This window comes from Dermacentor silvarum, chromosome 4 (assembly GCF_013339745.2).
Source record: "Dermacentor silvarum isolate Dsil-2018 chromosome 4, BIME_Dsil_1.4, whole genome shotgun sequence".
Taxonomy (NCBI): domain Eukaryota; kingdom Metazoa; phylum Arthropoda; class Arachnida; order Ixodida; family Ixodidae; genus Dermacentor; species Dermacentor silvarum.
The window spans coordinates 38,961,208-38,987,938 of record NC_051157.2 but is presented as its reverse complement, the minus strand read 5'-3'; the positions used below and the strand labels follow the sequence as shown (position 1 = coordinate 38,987,938).

At 46.8% G+C, this 26,731-nt stretch overlaps 1 protein-coding gene across 1 annotated transcript in view; it reads right to left on the bottom strand.

Moving 5' to 3' along the window:
- The window catches only part of LOC119449828 (inverted formin-2-like), a 148,223-nt gene that overhangs the window by 98,747 nt on the left and 22,745 nt on the right, over positions 1–26,731 (bottom strand). The window contains 4 exon segments of the mRNA XM_049665458.1: positions 365–676; positions 1,043–1,469; positions 2,160–2,400; positions 14,785–14,864. Coding sequence (XP_049521415.1) covers positions 365–676; positions 1,043–1,469; positions 2,160–2,400; positions 14,785–14,864 — 1,060 coding nt within the window.

Genomic DNA, 26,731 nt, shown 5'->3' with positions numbered 1-26,731 from the left:
AAGCCAACAATCTCGCACAGACGCACACCACAAATCTCACATTTTAGGTTCGCCGGCTTCTTTCCACAAGCAAAGCTTATAGTGAATCCTTTAGATCAGCATAGACAAGATCTTTATCTAAAAGATGCGCAAACCACTTTGCTCGCGAAAAGACACCGGCGACCTTGAAATTTGAGGTCCCTAGAGTAAATTCTACTTTAGCCCACGTGTGCCGCTTAGCTATTCTGATCTTGCAGCCGCTGTTAGCCGCCTGGCGGCGAGCGCATAATGCAAAAGAGAATTTTCACGCGGGACGCAGTAGTTTAGCAAACAAGAATACTCAAAAGGAGTTGGTTTTTTAACACCAGTTAAACAAGAGGCTCACCGCAGACAAGGGTGTCCGGCACCTTAGTCCAGTTGAGGGTCTTCATCTTCTGCTGCGGTTTAGGCAGCGTGTGGAAAGGCCCAGGAGAGGCCGGCCCACGTGGCGCTGACTGGAGTTGCATCGCCTTGGACGGTGTGATATTGGTCGCCAGGCCATCCCCGTGTGGGCTCTGCATACCTGGCTGTGACGCAGGTGGTGGCGGTGGAGGTGGCGGAGGTGGTGGAGGTGGCGGAGGGGGTGGTGGAGGTGGTGGTGGAGGCGGCGGTGGCGGAGGTGGTGGTGGACCAGACGGTCCACTCACTGCCGCTGGTGCTAGAAATGAACGTGGAAATATTGTAGAATTTCTGTTATACGAACACGGTTGACGCGAGCTCTTTGATAATACGAATACTGATAATTGCCCCACAGCAGCTCATTGTGTACAATGTTAAAGATCTCGGGTCATACGTAGAAAGCTATGTCATGCCATTCTTGATTATACGAAATCGCGACCACGGGCAGTAACGTGACAGCAAGGCTAGGGCACGTTTGCATTTTTTTTTTTTTTTTTTGCCGTTGCGGCAAGGAGGCAAGCTCCAGTGACTAGGTAGCCGGTCCCTTCGCTGTTGCTGAGGCGTTTCCCGTCAGTCAGCTAGCAGTGGTAGCTGGCAGTTGTATACGACATATGGGGCGCCTTACCTCCATTGGCGGGTTGAACTGCCTTCAGTCCCTGCGGCTCACTGGGTGCCGGAGGCGCAGGTAAGCGTGCGGAGTCGTTGACGTCTTGGCGACGCCTGATCTCTGGCGACGTCTTGCACGCGGCCGCGACGACTGGCGGCTGGCCGTCGGTTGACGAGCGAAGCGCCGAGGAGCGCGTTAGCTGCGTCGAACGCGGCGACGAGCGCTGCGGGGAGGTGCGCGTGGGCGAGGCCTCGACGCTACGCTTGGTGACGCGCGTCGTGTTGGGAGACCGGTTGGCGCCGACCACCTCCTGGGTCCGCCGAGAGACGGGCGATGGCTGCGAAGACCTCCGCGGCTGAGTAGACTTGGACCGATATGACATGGACCGCGAGAGACCGGACACCTGCGCGTCCGCGTCGCCACGTGCTGAGCTCTTCCTCCAACCCTTTAAAAAGCAGCATAAAATGTGCGTACGTGAGCAGAGCGCCAGCAAGCACCCAACGCGCCCATCCTATACCTGTTCCAGACGCGATGCCCAGTAGGGGAAACGTGCACAGGGAGGCCGCTCGAGGAGCGCAGCTCGCAGGACTTTTGGGACGACCGCTTTGCGTCTTCGGCGCAGCAACGAAGAGGTGTGCTGGCACACGAAGGCGCGTGCAGACACATGCAGGCTACCGCGTACTCTCTACGCTAAAGATACCGGCCTAACAGTTCCTCCGCTTCCCTTCAACGCTCAGAAAATACAGTCGAACCCGGATATATCGAATCTAAAGAGGAGATCACAAGAAAGTTCGATATATAGGTACTCCGATATATAAAATAAACATTTTAAACAACAATTTTCAAGGGAATTTTACTGCTGTTCGTTATACACAATAATTCGTTATATGTGGGCTCGGTGTATCCGGATTCGATGGTAATACGTTTGTGCCCATAACCAGTTTATGTCGCAGCGATCTTGACTGCCACGCTATATACCACGGCCGGCAGCTGCAGCATGCACCCCTTGAATGCAAGGCTCATAACGAAGACGCGTTCCTCGCTGTTTCCACGTGGGCTGTCATGGTTCAATCGGCAAAGCAAGGCAAAGCAATGCAAAGCAAAGCAAAGCAAGAAGAGACTTCTTTGTACGTACTTGAGTGATGAACCTGAATATGTTGAGCCTGTTCTTAGGCGGCGGCGGCGAGCGCTCGGCGAAGACCTCGGTGTCGCCCTCGCTTCCTCCGCGGGGGCGGCCGCCGTTGTCCAGCCGCTCCATGTCTGCCAACTCCGGCGGCGCGGGGGTCAGCTTGGAGCCCAGCGCGTTGTACAGGGGCAGCACGGGTGCGGAGCTCAGCTGCTGCGACAACCGCTCCAGCAGCTCCCAGGCCAGGTGGCTGCGATGGCGAGGGCTGCGGCCAGCTGCCCACGGCCACGCACGGCGCGCGCTCTCAGCGACCGCGCATCCCACTCAAGTCGCATGCGCTTTCGCGGCTAGTGCGCTAACGTCGATTTAGCATGGCAGCGCGAAAGTCAAGTCGCCATCACTGGAGACGTCTGAGCGTGTCATTACAGTCCGCTTCATCTTTTATGTTGCTACTCACTATTATAGAAGGCCGATTGCCTAAACAAACTCCTGTTTGACGCAGCTCTTTTTGACGCAGCTCTTTGCTACTACCCCCTCCTCATATATCAAGGAAAAATTGGGACGCTTAAGCTAGGCCTTTAAGAGTGGAACGCGATAGAGTCTTCGGGCCCCGTTCGCATCGCATTTTTCTTTATGGTAGGCTTCACTGCAATCCACCATGTGAGAAAGCCAGCTTACAAAGACCAAGCTTACACCGATTCCTTTAAAGTCGGCTTCACTTTTAAACACAAATGCATTGCATGGAAGTCATTTTTTTCCAGGGGCAATATAAGCCAACATCAGCATATGAAGGCCCTAGGACCTTTATTTTTATTAATTGTTTACTGGTGCCCCGAGGCGCGCTTGTGTCCAAAACGCATTAAGCATGCTAAGTCCCAGTTTGACCTTGGATGAGCTTGAAGGTCAGATTTGCGGAATCAGGCGTTATCTGGTTTGTACCTGGAGTAAGAGAGCTATCGCTCTAATAAACTTCATTTTATTTGATTCGATCTGCCCGATTCGAGCTGGAGCCTGACTCCACAGTATCTGTAAAGGAGCAGCCCCATTGCTAAAACGCTGTATTAAAGTTTTATGTTAGTGGCCAGTGTTATGATCGGCTTGAAACTGCACCTCTCAAATGTGGGAAACAAGCCCGAGCGCCTTTCCAGTGACGAGATAATCCTCTTTCATCCCCGAGGAAGCGTCACACCTCTACGACCTGAGTAGACGCAAAGGGCGAGCTACCAAAGAGGAGGACCCGAGGGGGAGGAGGTCGTCAACTTGACCGCCCGACAGAGGACTGACACTTCCACAAGTTCCCCGAAGGAGACATCGGCAGGTTATGATCTTCCTGGAATCTGTATCTCTCCAATGTGGGAAGCAAGCCCGAGCGCTTTTCCCGTGACGAGATAATCCCCTTCATCCCCTAGAAAGCGTCTCACCTCTACGACCGGAGCAGACGAAAACGGCGAGCTACCAAGAAGGAGGACCCGAGGGAGAGGAGGTCGTCAACTTGACCACCGGAGAGAGGACTTCCCCGAAGGAAACATCGGCCACCACGAGGGGATTTAAGGCCGTCCTGGCCCCCGTGTTAAACAGAACCGCTCGAGAATCGGATATAGTCAAAACCATGTACCAATGAAGTGAATACAATCTTTTATATTTTTCATCATCACGATGCCCGCCTTCATCGTCGTCTCCTGATTCCTGCGGTGACGACCCACCTCACCCGGTCGAGATTATATCACCAGCTAGTTTGGTAGATAACACGTATTTATTAGCAGAGGGGCTTCTCTTTTGCCTCAGAGTAGGCAGACAAGATATGACGTGCCAAGAAATGCGTGTCAAAAAATGACACGCAGACTTTGTAAAAAAAATGTCACAGTTTCGCCCTAAGGGCGAAGCAATGAATGCGATCGCAACACAGCAATGTCATACGAAGTAAGGTGAGCGGCTTTGGTAGCAATATGAATTGTAGTAAACATGAGCTGATTAAGTAAGCAGGTGTGCTGCGGCGTAAGTAGACCGACATGAAGAGAGACTCGATGACCACGAGAAGACGCGTGTGAAACGGTGGTATTGATGAGAAGCGCTTCCCGTGGGTAGCGCATGCGAAGGGACACACCTGTAGCGCTGCACTGCCGATCCGGGCAGCATTGCATGTGTAGCGTGCGCTGGAAAATGTCCTTGATGACGCAAAGCAGCGCTTGCAGACGCTTCCGGCGTCACGCCACGAAGCAGCTCGGCGAGCGCCCAGCAGATCCACAGCAAATTGTATTCCTATAATTCCTAATGCGCTGTAATCGCGTTTACATGCATTGCGAAAGTCGACTTACGCGTCTCATCCACCCCTGCCTGACGCATTAATGCGACGCGCTTGCGCATTATCTCCGTTTACATGGATGCGATGCACTAGAAAATTAATGTGATGCGATGCGATGCGCCAGTTGTCTCGTTCATGTAAACGCGGCTACAGACATGCCGACATAAATGTAGTCGCAAATAAATTACAAAGTTACCCTTTGAGACAACCAAGACTGATCAGACATTGCTTGAAGTATACTGTCGAACGAATGACTAAGGCTTGGCCAAGTTCTTGTTCCAGGCTGATAATTATTTATGTAACAACCTTTTCAGCCACATATTCCGACAAAGCGGGCAACAATGCAATTTTTGCTGCAAATGTTAGCTAATGTGTATTATACACAGAAGAAGAATTCACCCCAACTCTATTAAACACCCATATGCCTCGTGCCTTGATTTCATATTAAATCGTCATACGGGCAAATACGACGATACTAGATCACGGAGAAGGGGCATGCTGATCATTTTTTTTAATAGGGAATGTACTACGATTGTATTGTCGGCGTCTCAAGCTAGGTGATAATTGCTACTGGCGCCAACGCCAGGTATGGCAGCGCCTCAGAGAAAATTACTACGAGTATGGGAGAAGTACGTGAGTGAACGCCGGGGGTGGGGGTTACTATTAACATTCAGCACTTTGCATGACCACCGTTCATAACCTCCCAAGGCCTCTTCTACATTATATTGCACATTGCCTTCAATTCTCCAATAAAAATTGAAAGTAATTATATAAAATAATCATCATAGATAATTTGATTGAATTGATTTTTTTTTTTGCGCAGATGCAGGTTATGTTGCGCCAGTCCTCAATAGTGACTCCAATTTCATCTGAACCATTGTGTCCCGACGAAATGCACCCGTGAAGTGTGTTTCGGATACCCCTAGATTACACGAATGTACAGGATGCATCGTCACCGTGCCAACCCACATCACTATGCTCCATCTTCATCTGTGTGTTTAGGCAAAATAAGTGTGATTTTATGACAAGCGTTGGAAGATGGTTACCCTTCCCACGTAAACGGAGATCTAGCTTTTGGAATCTAGCCGTGGTATTTAAACAAAATCTGATGACGCTATCAGAGAATGCATTTAGAATCATTCGGGATGTGGTTATTTGTTGCACTATGCTGCACTATGTAATCAATGCCAGCGCCGACTGTCCCTGTCACAAAAGAGCGCGTAATCAAAGCACGCGCCGCGTGTCACGCAAGCCAGCGAAAGAACACGCCGGCCCCACGGCAACTTCGACAGAGAGGGAGGGCGCATATGCCTCAAACGAGCAACGCGAACAACGGCGCCTAGACGTCTAGAAGATCATCGACGAAGCGACGTTAACCGGAGAGAGAGAGCACACGCGCGCGCCGAGACACCTTCTCACCCGGCGAGTCGCGAGAGATTGCTGCAGCGTGAGCGTGCGCCAACGGGATGAGTCATCACCCCCCCCCCTCGACAACGCTCCGATGGCAACGGTCGAAAGTACGAGAAAAGACTAGAAGGTTCCCAGGCTTTGGCCATGCTACGGATCACGACTCCGATAGGAAGGTTCGAGAACCGCGACGGAGAGTATAAAACCACCGTGCGAGAATCAGAAGGGGGAGTTCAGATCAGACCGCTCCGGTAAAGAGATGTAAGGTGAAGACTGACCGTCTGCGGAAGAAGGGGAGTCCCCGACAAGCTAGTCGACGAGTTCATCGAGCGTCTGCATTTCCGGAAGAAGTTCCTTCTTCGAGATTTGCCCCGAGCTACGCCGAGATCGTCTGACAGGCCAGCACGGTGAATACGATTGGACACTTGGTGTTCCTATTCATTTTGTACTTCACGTGTTGGACTCTTAGTGCTTATCGTGAATTATTTTCTTGTGTTTGTTAATACACATCTAAATTGTATTGTGTTGTGTCTAGCCTAAGTGTGCAAGTGGGTGTGTGTAACTGCCTTGTGCGAAGAATATATTTTGTTGTGTTTTGACAACTCTGGGCTCTGACTCGGTCTTTGGACAGCAACCGGCGTTCGCTGGCGCACCAGAGGTCCCATTCTTAATTGTCCTTGCTTTCGTGGGATTATTTTCGGAAGCTGATAAGTCGGCTTTGGAATTTGGTCCAGCGTCTGCACCTCGTTCACGGGGTCCGTGACAGCCCCCTTTTTTACTTGGACTTACTCGGACTCTCCCGTGGTCTCGCCTTTCCGGAATTTCCCGTAAACACAACGATAGTCTCGCCTCTCTGACGCCGCACCGTCGCGCGCTCTCCTCTTTACGGCAGCGAGAGCAAAGCTGCGGTTGCAGAGAGCAGTTATGTGTTTTGTTTTTCTTTTTCGCTCTCCTGATTATGCTAGTTACCTTCGCGCAGGCACCGTTCGAGACGGGCAAATGCACGTGTACTCTTTCTACTGCTTCGCATGTTGTGCATGATTGATTGTGGCATGTCCGCGGCCACTGTCACCAAGCCGTCTCGCTGAATTGCCTCTGTGGCCGTCCATGCTGGTCTAGTCATTATAATTATCTAATTGTTATTCCTTTTTTAACAACTATGTGTTACGGGTGGCGCTCTTATCGCCGTATGTTACCCGTACGCGGGAACAAACAGTTCGGAACCCCGTACCGCGTCTGCGACCAGAGGAACAGCGTCTCAACGACAACGTCTCAAAACACTAGCTGTCACGAGAGAAGAATTCGATAACGCTCCCCTTACTACCAGTACCACTGGTACCAGACACCAGTGGTATACAACCGGTTCCACCACAGGGCAGTACCGCAACCCTGTGTAGTTTTTACCGCTGTGTTAGACTGCATTATCTTCGGAATCGGCCAAAACAAAAAAAAAAAACGGTTACACAGTCACCAGAAATCGCGGTTAGTTCCAAAATAATGCTAAACGCATTAGAAATGGGCTTTCCACGTTCGTAACGTGCCAATAAAAACCGACATGAACAGCGATTGTGTCCCTGAGCTGTCTTCGAGTCTCGGGAAGATATGTAATGCGGAATCGCGCCAGCGCACGCTGCTTTGCGTGACAATAACCGAGACATCACCATATGAACAGTTGGGTCGCATTGTGTCGCCATAGCAGCGCGTGCCGCAATAACGTGCCATGCCACATTCGCTGCTTCGACGGTCTGAAGTCACACTGACAGTACGAGCGGCCGCCACCTGCTTTACTTGCATTTTTGTTATTATTGTTGTTATTATCATCATCATCATCAGCATTATCATTATCATCATCAGCATTATCATTATTATTATTATTATTATTATTATTATTATTATTATTATTATTATTATTATTATTATTATTATTATTATTATTATTATTATTATTATTATTATTATTCCCGGCTGTGTGTTTATAGACAGGTGACATGCGAAGAGTATAGTTCTAAAGCGAACACGCAAGAGATTTGCTGAAGAATGCCAATAGAGCTTGTTTTTCTGTACACACCTGCCTACAAAAGTTTTCGGAATGCTGAAAGACCGCTGTACGGGTGCATGTGTTCATCGAAAAGGTGAGACAGTAACGATGCCACAGATTTTTTTATTTATGCGTTAGCATTTGGAGTCAAAATCTGTAAAACTATGTGTGTGAAGTGTTGAAAGCCGGTCACGTGGTAGAGATAGGGTGTAGAGCTTAGAAGAGCGTGTATGCGTATATATAAGAAGCATGACGTGTGGCGAGTGAGCTCCTGAAAAACACATCGCAATAGTGGTAAACGCGGTTCAAATCACGGATCCGGAACCTCAGAGAGGTGCGACTTAATGCTAACGTATATTGTTTGAACGTGGAGGTTACGCGGAAAGGTGCCGTCGCCATGACAAAGTTCAGATCACCCGCACTACGAACGCTGCCGACTTTGCTGCTGCTATACTCTCGCTTTAAATTATCTCACTGAAGAACGACATTCTGGTTTGACTGTTTCCAATCGAATCTTTTCTTGTTCTCGTTTCATCCGTACATTGGAAGGAAGCACTCCACGTGAGGCGTAGCTCTCCGCGCGCGCGCGACCGGCGCTCTTGTCACCGGCACGCGGCTCCACTAATGGCCTGGCGCGAAACGACAGACGCTGACAGCTATGTGACCACGCTGAGTGCACAATACGCCTTGCAAATGAACGCGACAACTCCTCGTTCCCGTTTTTTGGCTCGAGTCCACGCGATATAGTTTGCGCCAGGAATGGCGCGGGTGACTCGGTCGTCGATGCGGACGCGTCGGTCGGTCTACACTCTGCACGGCATGTTGAGCAAAGAAGGAGTCAAGCGTAAGACGACTCGCTTTTCCGGCTAAACAGGCTGGCTCCTTCGCGCTCGAACTTCAAAATTCAGCTAAGTCCTATAGTTTTCGTGTGCATTTATACTGCATTCACCAACCGCCCCCCCCCCCCCCCCCCGTCTCCCGACTAAGCAGCTTGGATGAACTAACCAATTTTTGCAACCGCACTACAATATATATATATATATATATATATATATATACGCTCATTCCCACAGAGCACATGCCTAGATCTACAGTTCAATCTATCCTCCTTCCCTTTCCCGAATATGCCTTGGGTCATATCGTTCCCAAAGATCATTTATTCAATATATTGATGAGCCAGGCAGATTCAATTCAATTAATTATTCAGTTCACAGACGCACAGTGCCAGCGTTTGCTTGCTGCGAACCTTAAAGGACGTCTCTGTGCACATATGTATTGTGTGCTTTGTGTTAAAAAATTGTGGGCCTATCTTACAGTGCAATTCTTTTTGGCGCATGCATTGCTGTATTTATATATATATATATATATATATATATATATATATATATTTATTTGCTGTTAAACCTGTACTCAGTACTGTACTTTGCCGTTATTGCAATTATCCTTACATTTATTCACCTCTATGCTCAACCCCTCAATAAGGCCTCGGAAATCGAGGGTATACCTGAAATAACTGAACAGCTATATAAATTAAAAAATTCCCTAGCAAATGTTAGTAATACGTTATCCCTAGCAATGTAGCTAAGGCCTTTGCATTAGACAGCCCATGTCTGTGCGACTGGAATAGACAGCAGCGGCCTCGAGACGGTTGCCTCATGCACTGTAAAAAGCAGGGAAATACACGCCGTAAGCCCAGCTCGGCAGTACGTGTGTAAACATGCACACCGGTTTTCTGGTGTTTGCTTGCGCGGCTTCTTGTACAGTGAGCGAGGCACAGAACAAACGGAAAGAGTCTAGACGGGACAAACAAGCCGACTATACCTAGAGCAAGTTTTGTACTACGCGAGTTGTTTAAGCGACGCCCACTGCATGTCTCTTAGGAAACAGTGCAATGAAAATAAAGAGGTTATTTATTTCGGCAATACATTATTTGGTGCAATGGGCGTCATGAATCATGAGATATAAGAGTATTTATTTTATCCCCCATATTGTAATTACGGCACTGGAGTGTCCGAGGCGTGTCTGTTTAGAAGGAATCCTGACACTAAGCACTTCCACCTCCAAATCTACGATGAAATGTATTGGTACTCGATATAATTGTCTCCAGCGATGCGTATACGAAAGTGATTGTGAGAAAATAATACGCTGACTGCCTACGTACTCCCGCCAGTTTGGGGAGGCGTATTTCAAAACTGGCGCGAATATCAACATACCGCTATGAAATGGCACTACCTTGATCACCCACCGCGGTAGCCTAGTGGCTATGGCGTTGAGCCTGCTGAGATCGAAGTCAGAGGTTCGATTGCTGCCGCATTTCGATGGGAGGCTAAATGCAAAAAAGTTCGCGTATTCAGATTTAGGTGCACGTTAAAGAATCCCAGGTGATGGAAATTAATCCGCAGCCCCCCATAACGACGTGCGTCATAATCAGACCACGTATAGTTTTGACGTAAAGCCCCATAATTTTAACTGCCTTGAGCGTTCACTAAACTCAAACAATGAGCAAACTTGGACTTCGGCTCGCGAAATTCAGCTCCCATGTGTATACAAAGCCTTACGATAACTAGACGTAAGATTTCGTCTAACCTATTGTAAGCGTCTCTGCATACTTTTTTTTAATGTATTACGTACTAAAACTGGCTTTTTTCGTTCACCTGAAATTGGATTGGATACATTTTGCATTTTTTTTCTCATTTGCATATATAGATGCATTGAATATTTAGCGTTCTCTAGACATATTTTCTGTTCTACGTTTACAGTTCGCTTACTTTCCTCGCTTATACATATTTGTACCGTTCACTCTATTACTTCTTTGACATGCCAGTTTCAATTAATATTATGCCGCATTAGCTCCGTGCAAACAGTTTCATTCAAACGAGCGTTGCTGCTAACTGCGCGCTTCCCTAAGCACCCTCAATATGTTTCAATTATCACACTTCATTCAGGCGCCTCTAACTTGGTGCCAAAAACAAGGGCTGCTTTGTTCCGATACACCATTTACTTCCTCCGAAAAATCCACAGTCACAATATCTCAAATATGTGAGTTAGGGGCAATAAAAGTCGCCAACTGACGTTGCTTCTAGATGAACCCCTGTTTGCTTAGTAAACTTGAACACTAAAGACTAAATTACATTCAGTAACGAGTTCATGGTATATGCATTTTTATCCTGAAAGTTCGCACGGCCTTCCGCTCACAAACGTTCTATCCTGATGCGTAACAAGAAGCGCAATCCAGGTGCTTACATTTTTCTGAGAGCTTCGCAGAGTTGTCACCTGTCAGAATTCAGCCCAATGTTTCATTCCGGTTAGCAACTGTAAATTTTCCCTGCGGTATTCATAACGGCGTGTTATCTTGAAGACGCCTTTCTTTTTTCGTGCCCATCAGATGAAAGCCTATTTTGTTCTTATAGCCTGGCCGTTCTACTACCGAAGTGAGCATCATTTTTTTTAAATACCTGCTTTAAGGCACTTGCTCTCCCAATGTCTCGATCATGACCTTCTTGATCAGACAATAATTTTCTCGGGTTTAATCAGCTGAGCTTAGCCGTTTTTCTCCTATTCGTCAAATATGACGTATGGCGACAGTGAGATTCAATTGCAACCCTCGCCCGACCTCGAAAGGCGCTTAGCTAACCACTCTGGAAGCTCACCAGGTGACTAATCTTACAGACACTACGCTGAACATTGCAGCAGCAAAGAAAAAAAAAGAAACTCGTTGAACAGCCTCTTCCTCCGCCCGCACCCCCCTTTGCCTGGCGCTTCTGGCGACCTTGAAGTAATAGTCTCTAAGTACGGCGCGCATGGTGCATTTCCTAGTGAACGTGCGTATTGAGCTTCCTGTGTGGGTTAGGTCCTCGTTCATCCAAGTTGCTTACGCATGGGCAAGTAACGCCCCCAACTCACGCAGCAAACCATCAACGAAGCAAACGTAAAAGCAAGAAAAGAGGAAACAGAGCGAATAAAGACATGAACGTGGACACAAATAATGCCCAGAAAGTGTCTCGCATAAGCCAAGGGGAGACATCAGAGACGGGCAAAAAAATCACATCGAGAATCGACTGTAAGTTGGCCTGCACTGACGCGTCAATGATACGAATGATTCATAAGGAGAGAACCAAGCCCCGTGTGGGGCAGCCAGCATTTAACGACCTGTAATTAATGTTCACCCAATTACTGCTAATCCACTAATCTCTTGGGAGAGAGGGGGGTGCCAATTCCCAGGGATCCCCTTCTATATCCACCAGTGGCGCGCACGCACACATGTACGCAAGCACTTTCTCTTTTCTTTTCTTCCCCTTTCCTTTGTTTTCCTTTCTAATGCTGGCGAGACTGCTGCTCTAAAGGGAGGCAAACGTACTTGTAAAAAAAATTGGAGGAATGAATCATGACTATCAACGACTGCGCAAGAAACTGGGATTCACAAGAGAAGAGCGCCGTCTGACACGATTGTCAGAGAAAACGTTCGCTGTTCTAATAGATTGCCGCTGCGCATATGCATCTTAACCGAAGATGCTTATGCGCTGTGAAGGCAACTGACAAGTCTGCAACAAAACAGCCCATGTAATGTAAATTATTTGTCTCTACCCGCAATAGTTAATCCCTACGTGCGCAGTCCATATAACCACAAGTTCTCATTCCGTTTCCGGCTTGATTATTACATATTTTACAAAAAAAACAAAAAAAACACTGGCTAGAGAACATTCATGCCGACGCCACGGTGTAAGCGTATTCAATGAGCGCGCAACGAATGCAGCAATGAAATAAACGCTATAGGATCAAGAGCATAAATAAGAAGACTGCGTCCGCTGGGCTGGACTATATATAGTTAGGGAGTGGACCACGGGCGTGTCGCTGCCGCATAAGATAATGAGGAATACGTGTCGCAAAGCAAAAAAAGCTGCGTCAATTTAGAGCGAGTGCCCTTTGCCATTTAGAGCAGGTAGCACCAATTACACAGTATTCAAAAAAGTTCTCTCCGCTCAGGCTCGTGTGAGCAAGGCCATTAGGCAGTTATAGCGCGAGAACTAATTTCTACACCGCACTCATCTCTTTATAAATCCGCAATATCTTACATGGAACACGACGTCTGGGCTAGAAATTTCGTGCACATATCATACGAAAACGGCGATTTAGCAAAGGGTTATTTGAATTCTCTTGTCAAAGAGAGCATCTAACGCTGACGTAGTCGTGTCGTGGGTCAAAGCAATTCACCAGATGTGAATGATGTAAATCAATGCGGATGCCGATGCAAATTGATGCTAAATAATTCGGTTTAAAAAGGTGAAAGGGAATAAATCGCGTAGACAAATGCGTCAGATTTCTAATCAGTGTACGCGACATCAAAATGACGTGGCTCTCGACCGTTGCAAGGGTTTAGTTCCCACTTGCAATGAAATTCATGCGCGCATGGCTGTAGATGTAGCTTGTCTAAGTGGGCAGCGATACTTGTTGAGAAGAAGCGTGAACATTGCAGAAGGGAAGCGACATTGCAGACTCAGGCTGGCGACGGACGTCACGTGTCCATTGTATAAGACGAACGCGTACTTTAGGAGGAAGCTTTAGGTCGGAGCCAACTCCGATTTTCCTACTCAAACACATGTAAAACACGGAAATGCTTTCATGAGACAACCGGTGAACCTATTCGAATGAAATTTGGTGCATTTGAGAAAGAAACTTATATTCTGGTGACACTAGCAAGCAGAATGTTGATTTAAAACCTAGGAATTTTTAACAAGAAATTCCCCAGAAATTGGTAAGTTTAAAAAAAATATTGAAGCACAAAGTTTACAGATCCATAGCTCTCCACCAAAACAGACGTCACCGTTCTGTAAACTGAATCTGTTAGAGCATTTAAAGCGGAAAGATGTTGATATATGAATTTATAACTTGCTTGAAAATGGTATTGTTTACGATGATCTTCCAAAGGTCTAATTCACAAATTAGTGGTTATTTCTGAGCGGTGTAGATTACATCAATTTGTCCGCTTTAGACGGATTACTAGGTGCAGTTTACATAATTGTGATATTTGTATTGATTAGTTACAGGGTTGTAAACATTGCACTTGAGCTTTTTTTTTCGATTTCGAAATGTTTAGCAATTGTCAAAAAATAAACAATCTAAACTAAAATTTGTTTTCTGCAGTCACTAGATATTACCTTCTTTGAAATTCAGCAAACCGTATAAAAATCGGTGCAATGGTTGCTTGAGAAAAACGATTTCTCCATTACCGCGTATTTATATAGGAGCTCCCGAGCTAAAGCTTCCTCTTAAGGTATTGGCTTAAATTGCTTCGTTAGGTTTCATACCAAAAAGCAACGCAAAAGTTAGAAAACAAGCATTCTCGTCGTGCCCTCACACATCCCTGTCTTTTGCACTGTTTTGAAGGAGGAGGGGGAGGAATGTTCTTGCTAGCATCAAATCTTCTCCGCTTTACTACTACAGTCAAGACGGCACGACACGTTATGTCCTACCTCACCGTCTGAACATTCCGGCGTATCACATGGCGATAATAAAAGGTTTACTGTTACTACGGTGCAGATAAAACAGACGAATAACAGGAACGAAAACGTACTGGCAGCAAATGACTGACTAATCACGTTACATTGCAATTTTCACTCGGGCGCTACAACGGCAACAACCCTATACTGTCGAAAGCACCGTGCCACTGGCGAGTTATTTCAAGCACGCCCTTACTGCGATAGCCAGAGAAAACCTAATCCCAATTAGCATTGAAGGGAAACGCTTTCCCCCTTTTCAACGTACGTCTTCATTCACGTGCACTGCATCAAGTGCACCGAACTAGCCTAGCGTGCCCATCCATAGCCCCGAACCCCACATGCATCGCAAAGTGAGGCGAGAGACTGCGTGAATCGTGGCGTGTCACTCACCTAGCTGTGTCTTCGGGGTCGAGTTTTTCGAGGTTTCGCAGGAGCATGAGGAAAGCGATGGACTGCGGCTTGCCATATACCTGCACGAAAGACGAGGCATGCGTGTCTGGCACAGGTACGGTGACGGGGCGGCAGCGGAGGGTCGCCCGCCGCGGCGGACGCCCCGGCGTGACGACGGCCGGGACACAGCATCATCCGGGAGCATGGCGCCCGATCATCGGGAACCGCCGACTTGGGACGACCCCGCCACCGACCACATCAGCCGGAGCTCAGGGGCTGTCCCGCCGGAGGCCCGCTTCGCTTTCCTTCCCCACCACTGGCGCCGCCTCGCGGGCCGTGCTTATTTGGGGCCGCGACACTATAGGCTACATTGCCAGAGATGTTGATGATGATGATCCTCTATCGTGGCTCGTACCCACTGAGGGGGTAGGCCCAGAATCAAAAACAAAATTTTTATTGAAATTGAGAAACGCAAAGTTTATGAAGAAGAAGAAAGAAAGAAAGAAAGAAAGAAAGAAAGAAAGAAGAAGAAAGAAAGAAAGAAAAGACGAAGAAGATGTTGGAATAACTAGACTAGTATGCCAGCGAGCAGTTAGACTAAGTGAAGGGTGAATTTTCAATTTGAGTGCTTAACTGAAACAAGACGATTACTGCACTGACTTCGTTTTTGTAGCGTTACTCTTCTCCACTCACTATTCATTTAAATTAAGGTGATTATCCAAATTATTTATTAATGAAGTCTTTATTCTTTCCTTCATTAATACCACTTTCATAATTTTGTTTGTGTAGCCTGACGGCTCACTCGCGCACTATTCTTGTTTGTTTCGTTATTTCCTTTTTTTTTTTTCTCTTATAGATTAAGAATTACTCTTAAGCTACCTCTTCCTGCAGCCTGATTCCTGGCCTATCCCCCTTAGTGGTTTCGCGCCATTGATATGGATCATCATCATCATCATCATCATGTGTACTCACATGAACTACATCTCACTTGTATGCAGCCCATCTCTCCCAAGCTACGTTTACGCGTGAACCCGATAAAATTCGGCCACGTCGGCTTGTCGGAGCGGCCGAATTTCATCATGCAGTTTGTACCGCCAACAGTAATGTGTTGTAACAAAAGTGGACATTCACAGAAAAACGATAGCTAAAAAGGTTAGACGTTCAGTATTAGGGCGCATTCACACTTGCGACTAGACGACGTCCCGCGACCGATTGCGACTGGCGACCAGAAAGCTACTCAATACGAACGATGTTCACACTCACAAATGCGACCGACGAGTCGCTAAACCGAAATATCACGCGATATGCCGTTCACGTCTGCTTGCAACGTCATCGCCGTGTAAAATAAGCGTCAGCGTATACGGACGTCCTGTTCCTTCGCATCTGATTGGTTCAGCTGTACTGCGACTGCGGTCGCGCGACTGAAAAATCGAGCAGCGAGCGATTGGCCCGAAACGGTCGCCTTTCGAGAAAACGCGACCACTTGCGACTGGTCCCTTTGCGACTAACTTGGTCGCGTGACTTCGCCTAATCGCAAGTGTGAATGCGAAGTCTGGCACGCTGCTACTAATGATCTTTTTTTTTTCCATGAGCGTGTGTGTGTCTGTACGAGGAAACAAAATTTGAAAATATAGAAATGCATAACGCGCGCACACATGAATAAAAAGGAAAAGCGTAAGAGGGTTGGGAATTCGGTGAGCTTAACAGAAGCTTAATGGGACCTTCGTCCAGTTGGTTTCAAAGACGCCTTTGTGCGTAGCGCGTGACAACCCAGTGCATTACGCATTTCCAGGCAGATGTTATAGTGGACGTGTAAGACCCTAACGTAGTCATTGACGCTACGCAGCAGCTACGAGCACAAACTGAGTCAATAATCCAAAATACTCTCGTATACACTGCACTACAGAATGCTCAATCTAAAAAACAAGATTGGTTAAAGGGACACTAAAGAGAAACAGGAAGTTCAGCTGGAATAAAAGAGGGACCTTCAGGAATGCATGCAGTTTTTGTTGGGTGCAAAAATATGAGTTATTGGCGGAGAAATTCGTAAACAAAGACCAAATATCTCTTCCTCAATTTCTCTCACCCCAGATTTGGCGCTGAAGCAGTGTCGTCACAGATTTCATTGCTCTCAGCGAATCAGAGGGCGCCATGATACGTCACCGCCTGCGTAAACGGCCGAAGCGATGGCTGCATCATGGCTGCATGGCCGCTGCGTTTGCGTTCGCCGCGATGGATACCGTTGCTACCGCTGAACCTTGCAACGAAGAGCTCGCCAGGGAAGCAGGACTGCATTTCAGCGATATTCAGTGAAACGGAGCGCGAAATGATCCTCCGAGCTCGAGCGGTAGGTGTTTCCGCCTGCGATGGCGGTGAGCCGCCGGCCGCGCCGGCAGAAAGCAGAGCCTCGTTTTCGTCTACGGAAGGCGAGGCGAGGCGTCCGGCCCGCCAGGCGACGATCTTCCCGAGAGAACAAGCGCAGAAAGTTGCGCGCGTTCTCGGTATGGTTTTTCATGGCTTTATTGACATTCAGCACTCACCGAGCCGCCAGTTTGCTGCTACAGGGGCACCGGTAGGGGGTTTGATGAAGACCGCATTGAGGGAACAGCTACTCGAGAAAGGACTGGCCTCTGGGGCACGCCAAGATACTTTCCGAGAGCAGGTTTATATACATAATCCGAGGGCGAGAAATGCAGAGAGCACACCATTGGTTTCTCTGGCTCTTTTGCCGTTTTATAATCGGCAGAGCACTGAGCGATTGCGAACGCCGGGGCTCATCGCGCGGCACCACATGAAAGGACACAGTCGGGTCAACACTGCCGCTGCCCCTGAACAAGCGCCTTGCGCCGTTGATACAGCCCTCAACACTACACACACGAGGCATTTTCTGGCTGTTTCCCGCAAAGTCAACGTTTTTCGAGCCACGCAACACGCAACCAAACACTGCAACACTACTGTAGAGCGGAACAGGCGCGCGCGGTGAGGCATAGAGCAAAAACGAAACTACGAAACTATCACGACCGCATATAACGCTACGCCATTTTTTTTTTCATATTTATTTAATTTTGCGCTAAACTTGTACTTCCTCGCTTGAAACGATTTAAAAAGTTGGCAAATGCGGCTTATGTAGGTTTAAGGTGTATTTCATTTTGTGTTTTATTAACAGCGATAAATCGCTCTCGACCAATCGCGACGGGGCTGCGTTTGTGATCTGTGACGTCAGGAACGTGTAGTGCAGGAAATACGAAGGGGCAGTCAGCACCTATCCTTCAGTTTTTCGCTTTTTTCTCGCTTATTAAACCTCTGTTTGCAGTAAGAACGGTATGACTGTGATCATGAAAGGATAATCTACCATTTAAGCTCAACTTCCGGTTTCTCTTTAGTGTCCCTTTAAAGCAACGCTTAACTAATGCGATACAGGCAGGCACAGTCATGACTGTCGTGACAACATACGGTACGCGAAAATAACAATGTGTGTCAAATTTTCTAAAGGTCATTTCCTATGGCAACAAAAATCTACGTATCAGTTTATCCGTCTAATCCACCAATCTGTACATTTATCTTTCGTGTCCAGTTTTCGTGCCTTGCGTTTGCACCATGCCTGTAATGGGGCCTTTGAGCCGGCAAGACCGGTATGCAACTGTATAGTGTGCCGAAACCAACTGCATACCGACAACGACTGAGAAACAGAAAAAACAGTGGCGTCCCTATAAATCAAGAACGAGGTGATCCAAAAGAATCCCCGCGGTTATACTGCAGATATTAAGAAAATATCGCTTCGAGACAGTGCACGAACAAAAACGAGAGACCGTTCCGCTCCATCATCTGGCCACCGATCATGCGATTAGAGTGGCGATGCAAAGCGGGAAGCCCTTACATATACATCGCATCAGAAATAAATCTGATACTTGCGCTGTCTTTTATAACCATAGCTGTCACAATTTTCCACGGGCCTTCACAGTGCTTTTTGTTTTTTGTTTTTCCTCAGATTCCACGCTCACCGGCTAGTCCAATACTGAGCCTTAAATATTCTGCAGAGATGGATGGCCGCCAGAAATCCAGAGGGCACAGCAATGTGACTATGTATCCCGGCGCAGTGATGGAGTAGAGAGAGAGAGAGAGAAACGAAGAGGGAAAGGTAGGGAGGTTAATCAAGGACGTTCCCGGTTAGCTACCCCTACACTTGGGGAGGGGGAAAGGGCGATGGAGAAGCTTCTGCAGGCTCAAAAGGAGCTGGAAGTCAGCGCTCTGTGTGCCCCGTCTACGCTCGCCCCTCGTTTCACGCGCTGTTATTAGGTGATCATGAATAACCAACTAACTCGATTTTCCGCTCTATATCGCAGGCTTAATGCTTCTCGGTTACTGGTGCGTGGTATAGAGAAGAGAAGCGGAGACACTTGTCGCGATGTGATGGAAGCATTCGTAAGGGAAATCATCCTTAGGTGTGTTAAAACAACATACCATACACAATACTTTTGAAGACCCCATGCGCGCGTTCCCAATTGAAGACTAGCACATAGGTTGTGTGCGAGTCTCCGCGCTTGCAATTATAAGTTGAGTAACCAAAATAGGCGGCTGTCCACTTATGGCTCGCTGCGAGGTCAACATTTAAAAACCATCGTGGTTTTTCAATACTGCTCCTCTTCGCAGAACTTTCCGCCTGCTTAGCCAATAAGTAGTCGGCGATGTGTATAATCTGTGGCCGTGCCTGGCACATGCTAAAACACGCAAGAGTCTCCTTAATCATTTTAAAGGTGCTAGATGATGTGTTCCAGAGCCAAAAGACTGATTTAACTCCACAAAGTCCAAACACCATTCGACATTAAAAATACCAGCTTCAATTTATTTCAGGCCATGGAGGGCACACTCGTACAAAACACAATCAAATTATAATCGAGCAACTATTATTAGTGTGGTGCATAAATAATTACTAATTGGTTTGCTGAACTACCCAAAACAGAAAATTTGTCCAGCACATCAAAAACTATGCTATGGAAATTGCTTTAAGTTTCCAAAGCTTAATCAGAATTTTCAGTTATCAAATTTAGCGTATAAAACTTATATGTTGGGCCTTGTGGGGTTAATTCAAGACTTCAGCGCACAAGCGGACGAGGAGGAAAGAACTAACGCCATTCTATCCGTTCTTAATTCAACTAGACAGGGCTACAATCCGGGTTACGGAAAATGTATTTCTCCGAGCCACCGATGCCTTGCCGCTTCCCGTACTTATCGCGGTTCCACGTATAGCGTGACTGCTCTTGCTGGGCTGCTTATGCTCGCTTCTTGAGCACGCATGAACGCTGACCTTGAGGTCCGCTGCCCGCGAGCTTATAGCCACGCGTACGGGGTCTGTGTTTCGTCTGTCAGCAGAGGCACTCGCTTGCTGGCTCTGTTTCGACACGGCGGCCCTTCACCGATTCCTCGTTGCAACCTTGAAGCTATACATTTTCGTCTACCTAGAAGGAGTTGCAGTCTGTGTGGTGAAAAGCATAAACTCAAAAAAGCCTAATAACATTGTTAAATAAAAGTGATACTGTGTCTATGTGTTAACACTTAGCATGTGTTGGTGTCTGTGTGCGTGTGCAGGTTTTTTTTTTTTTTACTTATTTTACATTACTGGATTGACACGATTGATTGGCTTGCGATTTATCGCACAAAATACAGAACGTGCCGTCTTGTTGGCGTTTTCTTTTTTTAATTATTTTCTATTTCCGGAGCGCACTATAGAACGCAAAATTCTCTATGGCCTCGCGATAACTGCTAACACCGAGCACCTCATGTTGGGCACCACTTTGACACTTTCTGTTGGGCGTGGCTGGCAATATCGCAGCAACATATGATGCGTTGCAATGTATAGACACATAACCTTCGCGTGAGCAGACAAGGCCTGTATTAAAGTAGACGCAAAGAGAAAGAAAAGAAAAAGGTCACGTTGACGAGAACGATCACGTGGCCTCGTTGATCTTAAACACACAGCAGCGTATCTGAACAGGACAAAGGAGTTACTGAAAGATGGAGACGAAGGGGTCAGCATTTCTCAAACAAGGGCAGCCTCTTCCAGGAGCCTGCGACCCAGTCTTCGCTGGGCTGAGCCTTCGCTTGTTTGCCCTCTGCTTGTCTACGCAATAATGCATGTGTGTTCAGGAAACTTTTTTTTTTCTCTCTTCTTTCGATACCCTCTTCCACTTCCCCTGCGTAGGTTAGAGGATTTGCCAATCTTCCGGTTAGCTTAATTATTCATTCCTTTATTCATTTACGCTGTTTTTTTTTTTCTTCCCGATGAAGACTTTTCTGTGTTGCATGTTCTACATACTACAACCACATTTTTGTACTCAAAGCTCTGTTTTTTTTTCTTTTTATCTTGTTTTTTTTTTCTTCCTTTTTGTTTGTTTTGCTTTTGTTTTCGCTGACAAACACAACCTTTGTATGATGTAGCCTACTGCTGTTGCCACAGTTGTATTAACCCCCATTTGTTTCCTGTTTAGGAGGTCCCCCCGACAGTTTTTACTTCGGGACCTCCGATTGTGCAATTATACTTCACCTGATAATTTTTTGTACTACTGATGAAAATAAATTCAACTTCAATGTGTAGATATAAATAAATACGCATATATAGCCAGCCTGCTGAAAAAAAAGTGGATGAAAAAGCGAATAAGCGGGAGAAGCTTGACTGTCGAGGAAAAGCAGTTGAGGTAAGCAGACAACGCACAAAGTTCAAGTTTCTCAACGCACGACAGTGAAATATACTTAGAAAAACTGTTCTAGCATGTAATAATTTCTTTCGCAAGCAATTCTGAGAACTTCAATTCTTTTATTTTTTTTCTTGAGCGTCGTCTTGGGATTCTCGTGTATGATCAAGCCTTAGACGGCAAGCTTCTGTGTACAATTTGTTTTATGCCCCGTCATTGTACGTCTGTTCGGCCTCAGTCAATGCTTTATTGTACAGCTCATTGTTCTCCTACATCCTGAATTATGGCCTCCTCGTTTGGAAGATGACGGCAGCGGAGATAAAAAAAAATATTCGGTAACCAACTGTCAAGGCCGTTCAGTGAAAAGAGAAGTCGTCGAGCGGCAGTGTCTTTCTTTTTTTTCCGTCTTTTTTATCCCACAAAACGGAACTTCTCAGCAGAATTTGGATTGTCTGTATGGTTTAATTGCTTAGTTTCAAACTGTCTGATTACTGTGCATCAATTGCATTAGTACATAGAAAAGTGGGCCATTTGGTGAAGGTTCGTGGTGTTATGTCCCTGCTACCCAAACAGAGACAGAACGCGAGAAAAACGGGACATGCGCTGACTCAACTAATTGTTTATTGAAAAGAAGCGAGCTTATATAGAAACAAAACTCAAAAGCACAGAATTTCACGAAGTTTCAACGTGTCACAGTTATTGGACTCGTGGTACTCAACGTGTGCTGGCAAGTTATTCAAATTATTTAACGGTAAGAGCGATAGGCAATTGACTAACACAATTATCCCTCTGATATGAAAGGCTTTCATGAGATCGGGGTCTAGCCGTCGGTCATGATTAACAATATACCCATGTCACGCTTTTCACTGTGTTATGTATTTTTGGTCTGTGCATATGTTCGCTTCTTTCCAATACTATTAATCACTACTGTGAGCGCTACTGTGCCCTGCATGTAATGCACGAGAGGACATAGCATACTTATACTGCAATTTCAACTTCCATGCACTTCAAAAGTCCGTCCTGATCACCGCACTAAATGTACCTCAGAGTTAAAACCTTGAGCTAAAACCCGTGCTTCGACCACGGACTAGTGGGTCCAGTGCCTCCTGCGCTACGAAGGCTCTGCTAACCTTTTGGCGAGACACTGTCTCAACGAGATACTGTAATTGTGTCTGTTGTGGTATGCGTGTGTTTAGTGTCGTATTTGTCCTGTGTATATCATTTCACTTATCATCGCATTCGCCTGATGTAGCAGGCTAGGCGTGCGTGCTAGGCAAGTACCACTCAGATTTTAATTAAAGAGCCCGTCCTCCTGACCTCCGCTGTCGAAGACATTGAGCAGCTTTCATGCGCATTGTCAAATACACAAAGCACACACAACGGCGAGTCGTTGTTGAGACGCAGGCACGAATTCACCACTTGCAAAGCAATATTTTACATTCACACGCCCAAATATTTCGTAGTACTTAGTAAGACAGTTGGTAAAAGCTTACCACGTATGTTGCCAGATTATTCCTAACTTGGGTTAATAATGAAGGAGCTAAGAGCACTTTCTACCATCAATACACCGATGTATTATTGGTCCGAACGTATCGATTGACGGTAGAAATGGGGCTATCTTACCGCCATTTTGCATCATGACGAGGCAATGCTGTAGAGACATATCATACGAAATATTTAGACGCACTCTATTGCTGAGACTGCTTTTAAACGCACTCTCTCAAGTTTTCGGTAAACAACCAGCGAAAGCTTTAAGAAACTAAGAAAACGCGGATGACGACTCGAACGATCGCACTTGCGTAGAAAGCAACTTCAGAAACACTGCGCCACATTCTTGGATTACGTTTCAGTTTTCCAAATATACTAACGTTAGGTGCCTCGACTCTTGGACACAGCGACTCGAAGGTTCGCGCTGCTATCCAGGATACTCTTCCAGCGTCAATACAATAAATATTAAACTCTAAATTCAACCCTTAGATTTTCGTTTCATTTCCGCAAGGCTGAGTTCAATTTTTTGTTTTTATTTATTAGATTTATTAAACTCATTATCTCTAACCCACCTCTTGATTCTAACTTGCCTATTTTCATATTTTGTTTTGATTCTTTTACATTTCTTCTTATTTCATTTTGAGCTACCCGGTTCTCGACCTATTCCCCAGAGTGAGTATGTGACACTAACTAATACATCTGCAACTATGTGCCGATCTTTCAACAGAAATATTAAAAGTAGCCGCGTCAGAAGGTTGGTACCTTGCAGAGCGTAGAGTGTGACACACAGGTAGCGCATCTCCGCTAATACGGCATTCGCATGTCGTTTCGATAAAGGTATATGTTACCAAACGGTAACACGGTGGCACAAAATATTAACTGAAAAACATAGGTGAATAAAGAAGTGCTAACTATAGTATAGTTACTATAGTTCGCATGGTTGGTGCTGTTTAGTTCTAAAATGAGACACTGAAATGAGACAGCTTCTCCGCGCATCGCACGCTTAATTTCAAAGCCGTGAGCGGCGGCGAGCGCTCTATTGAAGTGGAAGATCGGCTGTCTGTTCCAGGGCACCATGTTCATAGAAAAAAAACTTTCCGGCGAAATTGGACATAATTCAGTCTCTAGACAGCAGCTATACAGCAGGAAAAAAAAAGGAACGAGACGCCAGTCCAACGATGTGACAGCCATAGCAATTTTAATCTGTAGCGAATGACGATATCGCGCATTCCATTGCGAGTAGCGGAAGAACGGCGTATACGAACAACATAGTGCACAGTTTTCTGTCTCTTCTTTCGAGCATCGAGTGGCACGTCTAATTCCCATCGGACCAATATAAAACAGACTTTAATTTTTGAACGCTTCTCTTGTGTCGAGCCAAACTGCTCTTGTGACAATCGGCTGTTTACGATCCCCTTTTCCTCTGCGCTCTTCGCGGACACGTCAAATCAAATCGTGTCCATCTCGTTCGTTTTCAGTCTCGTTTTGTTCCCATCTTGGCGCCGTGCGTCATGGCCACTTCAATTCGCAAGCGGGAAAAAATTTAATTAAACGTTGATTGCCAAAGATCGGCTCTACATAGTTGCAACGGCTGTAGCAGCAGAAAAAAAGCTAAATTAACTTTGCCCGTCTCCGAAAACTTCGCAGCGCACACAATCCTTCATATACTGACACACCGTCAGCACGTGAAAGCTGACCGCACGTATGTGTTGAAGGGTTCTTCGTCAAGCTCTGCAAAGAAATTTGATTAAGCACCAAAAGTTCTGAAGCGCTGTTCAGGAAGCGTTCTACCGCACAAAAAAAATTACACCATCTTCCCGTAGGGGAACCCTGAGTAGTACGCGAAGCAGCCATGGGGTCGACTCAAGGTAGTTTTATCAGCTGTATAAACTTGGACATGCAGCAGCACCAGCAACGCGCAGAACTGTTGTCGACGCCGTCGGCGTTTTGCCCGCGTTCGCACCGAACGCGCGTGGCGTTGGTGATTGTTGCCGGTGCCTCTGGGGCGCCTAGCGTCGCGCCTCTAACCTAAGCTGCTTCGCATTATCGCGCGCGGAGCCGCAGGTGTTGCCATTCGTTGAGCAATCCGGAGGGGAGAGGAGCGTCGGAGAGGAGATGATACAAGGAGAGGAGAGGAAGGGGAGGAGGATACGCATGCGCAGTAGGGGTGTGGACGCCGCACGGCGGATGGAGGGAGCCAGGGAGTGACGTAGCCCAGAGCATAAGATGCTTCGCATCTAAAAGAAATAAGAAAAGGTTCAGTAGTAGCCAAGATAAATTAAATGTCATGAGTCCATAATAGGAGAAAGCTACAGCTATACCCTCTTCACGGAAAGCCTCTCTTCGCTGCAGAGGCTTTCTCCCATTTCCCTCGACAAACGCCCAAAAGCGAAATTCCTCTTCTGCCTTCTAAAAGATCGGAACCATAGGTCCACGTGAAGTTTACGTCACGGCCCTCTCCTTTATTGTTTCATCTCTCGTTTATTTTCTTCCAGCGAGGTGCAATTATTGAGGAAGTTAGCTCCTACGTATCATCTGATTCCCCAAGTTGTTCGCGCTTCTGCTGCTACTGCTGCAGCTGCTATTTTGTACATTGCAGGTGCCACTCACGTGACGCAGAAGCGCTACACTCGAATAGAAGTTTTCACTCTTTGCCGAATATACCTTGTCTCCGTAGAATAATTGTCCTCTATACAGCGTACAGATACAATCTTTCGGGACTGCACTAGCTTGCATTGATGGCGGACCATTGTCGGAACAGATCATTTTGGAATATCGACCTCACAAGCCGTCGCAGCAGAGGGATACGAATGCATTGTCGCGACTCTTACGGACAACAAACCTGTTCAAGCGACTTTAGTACTCAGAAGTTATGTTATCCTGCGCTGTGAACGGCAGAGATCGCATACATGTGCTGTTTCTCTCTTGTTCCTTCTTACTTTTCTACGTCTACCTCCCCCGCCCATCACTGCGGAGTTGGCCATGGTAGAGCTTACTTCGTTCTCCATACACACCCCTATCTACACACTCTGCCTACGGCTTTGCAAATTTTAACGCGATTAGCATTCTTGCCGAAATTCACCCACTTCGCAGTGTAGGATGGCTTTGTATTTAGCCACTGTCAAACCATCTGTGGGAGTGCGACACATTCCGTTAAAAGAATCGTTTAAAATTTTATCCGGCGCTGGGCGGAACCGAACCCGCGTCACACCGGTTTCTCAAGCACAACTGCGCGACGTTCTAGTGCTGCGCCACGAATGCCCGCTGGCAGCGAGGGAATAATTCTCGGCGTTAGCCCGCACCGGCGCGTCACGCATTTTGGAGGTCGCGCGCAGACTTCGCGGGTGCACCGCTGGATGGCGCAGCGTGAATCAAGGAATTGAAGCGCGAGAGAGGAGCGAAGCTGCAGCACACGGCTTATACAAGACTCATTTCGGCGGTAGCTATACATGGTGTCCTAATCCACGCCTCACTACGGTGACGCAGTCTGGATAAAAAATGCAGATCCCAAAGGCTATGCTTTTGCTGGTTGCATACGGCGGAAGCTATTGCGGGAGCCGGAAACACGTCATAGACGTCGCATTCTGGACACCACCTGTACGCTATGTGTCGCTACATTTTTTTTATTTAGTAATACTGCAGGCCAATTGCTTCAATACTAATCACATTAACGTTGAAATCCATCGTAACGTGAATTCTGCCGGAATTGTGTGTGCGTGTGTGTTTAGCATTCCTGTCTTTCTTTCCTTTCTTCTCTCTCTCTCTCTCGA